Here is a 12,276-nt window from a genome sequence, read left to right on the forward strand (position 1 = left end):
TGCTTACGACTTACTGCTGTTGAATTCTTTTTCGGCGATTATGTTTTCCATTTTAGAGATATTAAATAGGTAACTTTTAATTAAATGAAACTTTATGAAACGCATTTTATGAAAAATATAGATTTGGAAGGCTCTTTAGTAATCTTCTAGAACTGGAATTTAGTTTCCAAGAAAAAGAAGCGATAATCAATTACAATCAATTAATTGTTAACTTGAAATGTGGTAACTAGTAACTGTTACAAATAGATTATTTAGTTTAAATATAATGGTATACTAATAAAATAATATAATAATTTAGTGATATGCAATGAATTACCACGTTTCGTTGTAAATCTTGTGGATTAATTCTGCTATTTTTTAAATTCTTCTAATCTGTCGTAACTCCCCTACCAAAAAATTTTCCAAAGTACTTCCTGATTTCTAGAAAAACAAACTTTAGTATAAGTTTGAAATAAAAGGTAAGGTGAGCAGAAGAACTACATTACGTCATATGATCAATACTATATCATGTGTATTTATATGAAAATCTGTATATACGAGATACCAGACATCTATCATAGCCTACGAAAGCAGGAATGTTTGCGATCACCGAGTCACAGATTTTCAGCCTGCTGACTAACGGACAGGAAACTGACTAAGCTTGGATAGGAAATCGATGTCGGAAGATTTGTACGTAGCCACCACCCTATTAATCTCTCTGATATTCGATTTAAAGGTAAAAATTCATGGATGAGATAGGTTTTCGACTATATTTCGAATAGATTAGTTCGACTGACAACAAGAATAACCTAACCTAGGATAAAAAATGTGGGTCAACCTTGTGCTTCGACTCTCAACTGGTTATGGCTAGGATCATTTCACATTTCAACGTCAAATGTTTACTTTGTAGCGATAATATGAAGAGTGTTGTACAGTATCCGGACTGCAAAATATTCGGCCAAAATGACACTTTTTAGAGGTTTTCGAGATTGTTGAAGCCGAAAATAAGAGTCGTCCTTCGCAGAAATAAGGTGTAATACTGCGTATGCATTTAACTCGTAAGTATTGAATTAGGTTGGAGTTATTTTTTATTTTCCGGCCGCCGCCGTTAAACCGTGACCATACAAAGAACAGTAAGTTGTTATTTTGCCGCTCTGTATGATCACGGTCTTACGCGGATTTTTACAGCGAAGATTTTTGTCGTCCATATGTTCATAAGGCTGAATTTCTAACACAGTTCATTTCCGCGAAAAATGACGCCCATCTTCGACTTTAGCGGTCTATAATACCGCCGAAAAGACATACTATACTTTAACCGGATACTATACTTTATTCTTTTTATTTCCCAATATAACTGCTATAGCTTTTATAATTCTGTGATTTCTAATAATTTAAGTTTTATAATCTACATACATTTGCAATAAAAATGCAATAACAAATTGAAATGTGAAATACATGAGTCATAATTAACCCAACCTTCACGACATGAGAGTTCAAATAAGAGTAAGATTAGAAAATAAAGATTCAAATACTACAGCCAGGTTATTAAATTAAAATAATAAAATAAATAGTTGTACATAAGTAACTAAACTTCTCTTTCTATGTTCGATTCTTAAACCCAAACCTGCCATCATCGCACCAGGTGCTCCACCATAATAATCTAGCCGCAATAAATCACCTTGATAAATTCACCTTGAGTATATCAGATTGCTCACCACTGTAAGCCTTCACCGTACTTTTATTCTTTCCACGTTATCGAGCCTTGATTACTTTCTGAAAATAGTACATATAATCTCTATTTAAGGCTTGGGATTTCAAAAAGAAAGAAAGATCGAACCTGTACATCCACGTGCTGCAACTGGTACCGCGTTCAAGGTCAGTCGTGAGCATAGCTGACGCACGGCTGACGTTTTCTGATCGAGCTGTGTACCAGGTCGAACAAAAAGGCTCGTCGAAGCCTCAAGATAGCATCGAGGCCGAGAATAAGCGCCGATTTCCTGTGCCCGCGTTCAATGCACGAATCCCACCAATTCGTCCTCTCTCATTCATGGTGGAGAAGTGCCAGGTGGTCGGTCCTTTATTGTAAAAGCTAACCCTCGAATTTTTTTTAATCTGTATGCGCGTGTTTTGGTATTATTAGATTGATGGGAAATAAATTCCTAACTTAGATCGAATGGAACAGATATAGGTTAAGTATGTTACTGTGATGCTAATTTTTTATCATTTGTTACTTAACTTAGAAAAGCTTTCAAGTGTAAAAGATTAATATTTACGTACGTCATTGATTGATTAAAAAATTGATTTACGTTCCTTGTATTTGTATTATTATGAGGAGAATTCTGCATTATTTATCCCGTGAGTGTATAACCCTCGTATGTTTTGGTATTATTAGATTGGTGTAAAATAAATACCTAACCTAGATCGGTTGTAATGGATTATAGGTTAACAGCGTTACTGTAATGAGAACTTTTTATTATTTATTATTTAATTTTCAATAATACCGTTAGAGCCTTTCGAGCGTAAAAGACTAATTTTTGTAATGATGTTATCTCAAAATCAAAAGTTACTTTATTAAAAAAAAATATCGTTGAGCAAATAATAAATTGCCTCTCCTATCTCGTCTCTCTCAATTTCTAACAATAAGATCATTCTTGAAACGCAACAAAACTTGTCAAGATTAATCTCAGTCTTCATTGAAAAGCCCTTTCAAGGGGAGAAAAATGGTGCGAATTTAAGAACACGATTTTCTTTTGTTAAATTTAAGTCGCCTAGAATTAAAAAATTGTTAACCTCTAACGAAACTATGCACATAGCATGTAAAGCATGCAAATCATCATTTACTGCAAAAATGAAAATTTTTTAATTTCTAAAATTAATTTATAAAATTAAAGAATTCCGTCTAAAAAAATTCTGAAATTCATATACCAAAATATCATCGAGTAGCTAAGTGTTATATTATTTATATATTAATAATAGAAAAGAAGTAGAAGTCCTTATACAGTGGTTCATAAAAGTATTTGAATATTTACCATGAAAAACTTTTATGTATATATATGTGTATATACAACACATCGAAAACCCCAATAAATCCAATTTCAGTAGTTTACACTCGAACCCTCCGTATATTCTCCTTTAATAAACCTTTAATAAATGTAAACCGCACACTTGTATTCCGAACAACTCCAACCTTTTAACAACACAGCGCAGCTTAAGCAAAAAAGATACACGGAGTTCATGAAAATTACAGTACGTTGGAGGGTTGCGAGAAATCCTAAGATCCTCTTGCGTGAGAAATAAAACCTCGAGGGGCGAAACAACTTTACTTTACAGAGTAAATGAGATAGAAAAAGAAAGGAACAGGGAGAAGAGTGAAAAAGGCAGAGAAGTCTTCTACATCAATCGTACTTGGCAAGATTTTATCGTGACGGTGATTCCATTAGCCCCTTGCGAAAACAGAATTACTTTCGACTTCAACTCTTCTACACGAATTACATTCGCTGGTGCGTGCAGTGTGTTGCATTTTACTTACGGCTGAAGATAACGAAAATATTATATACAATAATATACTAAAATTGGGCACGAATTAGTGGAGAGTTACATTCGTTGTATTTCTCGTTACTCAAGAAAAATACATTTCATATTACAAATATAACGAGTGAATTATCTTAAGAAAAATTAAGGAAGCAATCGTATCTTAAAAATGCATATTATAAAATTTTCAATATGATCTATTACAAAATAAATTTTATTTTATATTTACTTAAATTTATTTCATTTTAACATTTTTAACCCCCTTCTAATATCTTTATAAAAGTCGATTGTCCTTCAAAGATTGTTTCAAAAGCTTTAATCTGTCCTGAGTACTCCTAATTAAAATACGTATACAACAATATAATAATGTGTGTATAGATATAAGAATTGACAAGTATGAAATATTATATCAGAAGGATAACAGGGAAATTAAAGAAGATGGCGAAAAGGAATGAATATATCGATCGAATTTGTGATTCATGTCCAAGATGATTCATTTTAACAAGTAAGGGAAACACATATGTAGAACTTACAGATGTCACGTGTGAATCGAAATGGAAGAATTGACTGCAAAAGAGGAATGAAAAAAGTTGAACAGATTCGTTAAAGCTTTCTCGTACAATATTATTAGATAAAAGAAATAAAAAAGAATTCTGGGTTATCTGCATTATTTTTATCCATACACTAGCATCAATATTCAATAAAACTATCTTTAACACTTATTACTTATTTACAATGACTATTCATACTATATACTAACTTTTTGCTAAATATACTTACATATACAGTAAATATCTCGTGATATTTACATACATTTCATTACTCATTATATTGCTAATGAAGTTTCAAAATATTTTATATAACACGTATAATATATACACAAAAGTTTCCTGTGGTAAGCGTTTAGGTACTTCAGTGATTCACTGTGTATGATGATAATTCTTTGATCACACCCGTTATAGGAAGCCTTGGAAACCATGGGTACGAGATGGAGGGGGATTAGAACGAAGATGCGAGAGAGCAAAGGTAAAGAAGAGACGATAGATGGGAACCTTATATCAGAGGGACAAGTCGTAGCTGGATTTATTCTTCGAACTAGAATTCACGACGATCGGTCCATTCGTAAACGAATTCTCGGACCACGCAGTAAGGTCATCCAGCGATTTTGTTACACCATGCGGCAGCTGCGGCTTTATCCGCCTTCGTATCTTTCCATGACCGTTGTACATATATACCCACATATATACTTGATTCCTTAACCGAATCTGTGAAGCATGAAAAAGCTAATTGATCAAAGTATCTTATTGCATTAATGAAACGCGTGTAGAATGCTATTACAAAGTAAACTGCTAAAGTGAGGGAAAAATGTTATAGAGACACTAATTACGTTAAAGTAGATGGCGCTAGTGTTTCTTTATGTATTCTTATTTTATTTTCTTTCCATAAATGTAATATGTTATTTTGGTATATTTATAGGATCTGAAATATTGGAATATAGAGGAGAAGTATTTCCTGCTTCCTCGAAGGTATTTCAACCATGCTATGAGAAATGTGAAAAGAAAAGGTTTTATGAATAACAAGTATGGATAAAAGGCGGAATAGGAAGCAATTTTATTACATCCGTTTTAACGCCAACTGATATCCATGGAATCATGAGCGACGAAGAAAAAGAACAGTAATGTTTCTGACATTATCGCAGTCCAGAAAGTAATATTTCCTGGAAAAAGAGTGGCTAAACTTATTCCTTAAAAAGGATTAGAACTCGTTACAATATTTGCTAAATAGAATGCCTACTCAGATTCTACAGATAAAAAAGAATAAATAAATTTCAAAATTTATTAAATATTACTAAATTTTTCTTTTATCTATACATTTATTAAAATTCGTTAATTTATATTCTTCTGTTTAAGATACTACTTAAGATTTGTTAACTGTGATCGTAGGAACACAAAGTTGTATAAGTACACAAAACCGTAATGTTTAATTTTCATTGCTCGTATCTCTATCAGTTGAAATTAGACATGCTTCTATTCAAGAAATCTGAATTGCTTTACGAAGAAAACACAATTTGCATTCAATACCCATACTCTTTCTTGGTATCATAGCGAAGATCTGCCGTGAATGAACATTTAATGCACATAAATAATTCCTAGAAAGTTACAGGTTCGTTATAGGCATAGAAAATCATTAAGTACTGTTCGATTTATTTTTAATAAGCTAGACTTGAGCATATTGATTGCGAAAAACGGAATTAATATATGAAAGCAAACCCGTTGACCTTATACATAAAAATAAGTATAAAAGAAATAAATTCAAAGAAGTCAGTCGTCAAGTTTAGTATATTCAGCAATATTTGATTAAAAAATTAAATGTTAACATATTGAGGAAGAAAGAAAATTGGAATTAAAAGAAGATACTAATATCTTGAAAGAAAAGAGATTAAAAAATTAAAAAACTACTAAAAAGAATACTAAGAGAACAAGAATACAGTTACTATACGTAAATCTTCCTCGAGAAATATACAAACAAAAAAAATGTCTATGATCAAAATTTAATTGTATATGAAATATTTAAAAACGAATTCCTTAGTATAGCAAGCACTCGCCGACGGGTATAAAATGAATACAGTAGTTAATCTCTTGGAATGAATTAAATACGCCTATAATATCGGTCGAGCATAAAAAATCACACAGTAAAAATCCTGAGAGAGTCGATTATTAAAGGGATAGGCGATTGCGTCTAAACGCAGAGTTCAAATACCGCCAGAGGATGCAACTTTTCTGCACACTTGAATTAAGGTGGCGTTCACATGAGCTCGATCAAACAAAGAGAAGGTTTTTGTAGCTACAACCTGCGTCCACCTATGGTGGCAATAACTATGGAACGGTAAACGCGCGCCGCATACTCATTTCACGATCCGTCTCTCTGATCTGTTTGTAATGCGACATCCATCGTGAATAGAATCTGAGGAGGAAACGCGACTTAACGCGATCTTCCCGTCTAATTCCTTGATTTCTACACCGACGCATAATTACGCCAGGTTTTCATTACTTTTTCAAAATAGCCACAACAAATTGTATGAAAAGACATTTCCTATGGTAAAATCAAGTCCTGTGGTTAAATTTCCTGCGGTTGTAGAATAACAATAATATTGGTAATAATAATGAATAAGTAATTATTTAAAATTATTATAATACATATTCGATTGTAATAATAGATTGTAATAAATGTAAGGAACATTTTTTATTTTCCATTGTTAAAAAAATGTTTTAAATTTTGGGGATTGTACAAGAATCAATTTCAGTTCTATACTAAACTTCTATTAAAAGAATCAAGGTCTTTCTGTTTTATGAACCAAGATTTTAAATAACAACTGCGAATTTATAAAAAAAGAGGAAGATGTACCGCAAAGAATATTAGATATATTAGTGTATCATAATTATAAAAAATGATTTTCTCGACGAAAGATTGTAAATTATATAATTTCTACCTATCACTCAGCGTTTACTGTTTATAAATATTGCTCGAGCTCGCAGGTTGTGGAGACTCATTGGAAACTGAGTCAAAGTGAAGGATCTCATAATCTCATTTAGCCACCCCACGTGCTATTGAACGCGTTTTACGGCCTGTGAGCATGTATCCCGCTACTTTCGCACGAGTCGTTAATTTCAGTGCGAAATCCATCGGTTTTCGTGATTTACACCGCGGCGTTCCGATATACAGCTTCTCATTGGGTGTACGCCGCAGAAACGAAAGCTGAAAACAAAACCGACGCGACGAAAACGATCTATGAGAAAATCTAACCTAATTTAGTATATTATGTACAATGTACAGTAGTATGTTGTGAACTGGCTATCTAAGTTCCTCCCTACCTGTAGTCAATTAACGAGACACTTACTATTCTAAATCTTTGTTTAGAAAACAAATAAAGTTCGCCAATATATTATTAGTTCGTTCGATTTATAATTAAATATATGGAAAGTTGTTATCAATAAAGATATACCTCTTTGGACAATTGGCCACATAAATTGTCACTCGTGGCCAATTAACGAGAAACATAGTTTAGGAAATAAAGTTCGCGAATACAGTATTACGGCGTTCAATTTGTAACTAAGTACATCGGTAAAAATATACTAGTACCAATAATTATTGGTCATATAAATCCTCACCTGTGACCAATTAAAGAAACATTACTCCAAAGCATTGCTCTAAAGCATTGTTCATAGAACAAATAAAATCAATAATATAAAACAAAATCCACCAACTTATTACGTCGTTTAATGAATAACCAGATAATATACGGAGAATTTTCCCCATTAAAAAAAGACACTTTGATATTTTCCATATTTATCCCTGTATTATTATTGGTTATATTTATTTAATGTAGTAAATCATTTTTTTCAGTTATTAAATAAAGACGAAAATTATTACAAATTTCTACCTTACAACCCTTTCATTTTCTCTATACTAAATACAAATAACGGAACTTATATCACTTTCTATTGATAAAGCATTATAATAATACATTTTTATGATACAATAAGTAGACTGCGGATTTTTATGCAACTTCATATTTTCATGGATACAATTAAAAACTCAAAAACGTAGGGTCTATGCAGAAATTTGATTTTCTTAAATTAAATATTATAAAGAATATTATTTTTCGGATGTTTTATATATTTTTCTGTATCATATACGTTTTATGCATTTTTGTTTAAAAATTTGCAGGTTAATCATAAGATAGCTACAACAAGACGCCACAATATATCCATGCATAAAAATGTTACCTGTTAGCTGATTGGACGGTCGAAGCCGGATAGTCCTCATTAACCAATTCGATTCGCGTTCTCGGCAAGAACGACCGAGACACGGTCCTTGCCCGAAAATCGGCTCCCTTTGTGAATGCAGCTTAACGATGGAAGGCAGGCCAGTCAGCCAGGAGAAATATGCACACATTCAGGTCCCGCCGTTCGTGAAGGACCAACACCGATGCCCCATGCCGTGCGATCGTACACTAACACACACAACAGATCGCCGACCTCTCTCTTCTTGGAAACAGATGACAGAGTGACTCGGTCACCGTAACCCACCAGACGTCCCACGGGAACACCTTTATGTTGTTCGTGGTCTTATTCCACGCAATACAACCACTTGATCATTCTACGTGTATATCTTACGTGCCACTAGCATCCATTCCTACCATCTCTTCTCTCTTCTCCTTTTTTTCTTTGTTTTTCTTCTTCTTCCTCGTTCCTCTTAACCCTCAACTATGTGTATCGTTGTAGTAGAGTTTTACTTATTTTCAAAGTATCTTATTTTATTTAATATTTTATATCTAAGATGATGAAAATAATTAATGATTTTTCTTGCATAGAAGTATACAATATCGAATAAAAATATAATATATGTATATTTTAATATTAAGAAATGTAACTTATTGTGGTCATCTACATGACCCACGGATAACAGTTAAGGACTAAATTCCTCTCTTCTTTTCGCGGTGAACGCCAGAACTCTTAAGTCTCTTTGGTATGACGCGAACAGAGCTATGAAACCGCGTGCTAACTCGAACGGGGCTCAGAGAAAGGAAACGACGATGCATAAGTTCGCTGTAAATGCACGCGAGATAACGAGGAAGGGATGAGGACAGAATATCATTCGAATCGCACCACTACGTTCGCATCGTCTTTTAATAACGTCGAGTGGTACCTTTCATACACCATGTTCGACTCACCACATTGTATCTCTCGTACCTTGGTACTTTCTATGGAATTGGTTATCGATGAATATTTTGGAAGTCTAATAGTTCTTCATAACACTCACATTGTTCTTATTCTAGTTTTCGTTGTTCTGTCCCAAAGAACAAGCGCGCGCTTTGAATATACACCGTACCCGCCGTGTATAATCGTGGTTTGTACAGCCCTCCGAGGACCGTGCAAATCACCCCCACCGTCAACGCAACCGGCATCACACTGAAAACCGGCTGGCTTGAATATTACTCTCGACTTCTCGAGTATGAAGCGGGAATGCGATCGTGGAGTAACGCCATCTGCGAGAAAAACTACGAAACGTATTGTTGGTAGCGTCGATATGATGGAAGTAGTTTGTGGCGCGTAAGAATTGCTAAGCATGAATAAAATAAACATGAAGTATGAATAAATAAAATAAATAGATAAAACATGAAATAGGAAATTAACAAACAATAAATTTAAATATTATTTGATATTAATATAGATATAAAGATTCTCTTGCTGATACATAAAGTTATTATGCCACTTGAATATTATTGTAGCTTACACGTAGCCAATGAAAAGATATAGTTTTAAAACACGAAAATTTGAAATTTTGTGCAATATAAAATAGGAATAGGAAATAAATAAATATTAAAATACGAATTGATAGAAAATAGATTGTAACAAATTGGGATATATGATTATCTATCTAGCTTATAAATAGTTTATGCTTCTTCAAGTATGAATACTATGCACGTGTGGGTTCAAAGTCATTTGCGTGGTAGAAGCGATAGTCGACTGGGATTAAGAAAATGAGTACCGTTACGTGTATCGCATCCGTCAATATTGCCGTTATAAAATATTGTATGTATTCTTTTGCTTTTCTTTTCTTTTAAAATAATTACAGTACAGTAATATAATTACTATAATAATTAAATTGCATTTACTATTTAATTTATTTAAAAAGGTATTAGAGATAAATGTTTCCGTATATCTATTATTCGCATGACCGCCGTTTTGAATTTCAAATTTGATGTATTGCAAAGTACAATGCTACAAAAACTGAACATAATATATTACGTTTAAAAAGTCTAATTTTTATTTTTGCATATGAATAGAATAAATTTGTATTATACCTTTCCGATTTTTTGAAATTCAAATAGATCTAGAAACATAAATTTTTCTTTTACAGGGGGAAAGAGAGATGAAACTTTAATCTTGCCAGTAAATGATTCCATCAGTGCTACCTTAGATACAGATCATGTAAAAATACAATTTATTTTTTATATCTAGCTAGACATATTATTATATCTAGTGAAATAATAAACGTAAATGGCATATTTTAATTTGATCCATTTTAAATTTTAGCTACACACAAAAACTACTGTAATGATCAGTCCAACTTTTAAAGAGGATCAGATCTGGTTAAATGGACAGTAAGTGTTAAATAATTATCTACCATAGAGAAGTTGGGTATATTTTAAAAAAATTGTATAACTTTTTAGGGAAGAAGATATCAAGAATCCTAGATTGCAAAATTGTTTAACACAAAGTATGTAATTATATTAAAGAGATCTTGAAATTTTTTAAATAATGAAGTATACTATTCTAGTTAGGAAAAGGGCAAGAAATTCCAATCATATAGATCAATGGAAAGTTCATATTTGTTCAGAAAATAATTTTCCAACTGCAGCTGGGTTAGCTTCTAGTGCAGCAGGATATGCTTGCCTTGTAGCAGCTCTTGCTAAACTATATCAAGTAGAGGTATTGCAAAGTTAACATAATTATGATCTTTATAATTCTATATATTATATCTGTATAATTTTCACATATTTAAATATTGATTTCTAGGGTGACATTAGTTCAATAGCTCGTATTGGTTCTGGTTCAGCATGCCGAAGTGTTATGGGAGGTTTTGTAAGATGGTATATGGGTTCTGAACCAAATGGTGCTGACAGCATAGCAAAACAAATTGTGCCTGCCTCTCATTGGCCAGAAATGAGAATTTTAATATTAGTTGTGTGTATTAGTTTTAATTCTTATCTTATCTTATGTTTTATACTAAATGTATTTATGACTAAATATTCTACACCAGGTAAATGATGCAAAGAAAAAAGTTTCCAGTTCAGTTGGAATGAAAAGAACCATGGAAACATCTGATCTTGTACAATACAGGATAAAACATGTTATTCCTGAGAGAATGAAGAGAATGGAACAGGCAATTGTAGAAAAAGATTTTAAAATATTTGCTGAACATACAATGAAAGATTCAAATCAATTGCATGCAGTATGTTTGGATGCATATCCACCATTTGTTTATATGAATGATATTTCACATGCCATTGTTGATCTTGTTCATGCCTATAATGAAGCTGTGAATGAAGTAAAGGTATTGATATGAAACATCAATTTTTTCAACTTTAATTTATATATATTAATATTTTAATTAAATATGTTACTCGTTTTAGGTTGCATATACTTTTGATGCAGGACCAAATGCAACTCTGTATCTCTTGGAAGAAAGTGTTCCAGAATTTGTGGGAGTATTAGATCATTTCTATCCACCAGGAATTAATTTAGAAAAGTACAGGAGAGGGTTACCTCTTAATGAAGTTATAGATTCGCCAGTAAATATTTTTTATTATTGTATAACAATTACGTATCATTTGATCTATGCCAAAATAAATGATTTTAAATTTGTTTTAGGAGCTATTTAATAACATTAATGCAAAAAAACAAGCACCAGAATCTCTTAAATATATTATTTACACTAAAGTTGGAGATGGTCCTAAGTATTTAAAGGATCCCAAAGATCACCTTTTAAACAAAGAAGGATTGCCTATTAGTTAAGTTACTAAAAATGGGTTGTATTTAAATTATTTATTGAAAATGATTCTACTTCATTGTAATTAGTAGATAGATGCATTTATTATATAATGGAAAATATATTCTTGTTTATATTATTTGGACATAATTGTTGGCTGTATTATATTATTATATTATGTTATATTTTGTAACAAAATAAATTCTTGAA

General features: G+C 32.2%; 2 protein-coding genes and 1 long non-coding RNA gene across 3 annotated transcripts in view; 2 read left to right on the plus strand and 1 right to left on the minus strand.

The window, feature by feature from the left end:
* Window positions 1-9,490, minus strand: part of LOC126921733 (carboxyl-terminal PDZ ligand of neuronal nitric oxide synthase protein) — a 39,081-nt gene extending 29,591 nt beyond the window's left edge. The window contains exon 1 of the mRNA XM_050733545.1: window positions 8,298-9,490. The gene's annotated coding sequence lies outside the window, so the exon portion shown is untranslated. The remainder of the gene's footprint in view (window positions 1-8,297) is intronic.
* Window positions 4,520-5,355, plus strand: LOC126922038 (uncharacterized). Its single transcript, XR_007712639.1, has 2 exons — window positions 4,520-4,656; window positions 4,987-5,355. It is a non-coding gene; the product is annotated as an uncharacterized LOC126922038 (long non-coding RNA).
* A 491-nt stretch (window positions 9,491-9,981) lies between the features above and the next one.
* LOC126920763 (diphosphomevalonate decarboxylase) lies at window positions 9,982-12,205 on the plus strand. Its single transcript, XM_050731515.1, has 9 exons — window positions 9,982-10,106; window positions 10,435-10,505; window positions 10,611-10,678; window positions 10,748-10,794; window positions 10,855-11,006; window positions 11,094-11,261; window positions 11,338-11,631; window positions 11,711-11,869; window positions 11,949-12,205. Exons 1-9 carry the CDS (start codon window positions 10,055-10,057, stop codon window positions 12,090-12,092), a joined length of 1,155 nt encoding a protein of 384 aa, XP_050587472.1. The 5' UTR covers window positions 9,982-10,054; the 3' UTR covers window positions 12,093-12,205.
* Window positions 12,206-12,276: the final 71 nt, after the last annotated feature.

Source organism: Bombus affinis, chromosome 1, assembly GCF_024516045.1.
Source record: "Bombus affinis isolate iyBomAffi1 chromosome 1, iyBomAffi1.2, whole genome shotgun sequence".
Classification (NCBI taxonomy): Eukaryota; Metazoa; Arthropoda; class Insecta; order Hymenoptera; family Apidae; genus Bombus; species Bombus affinis.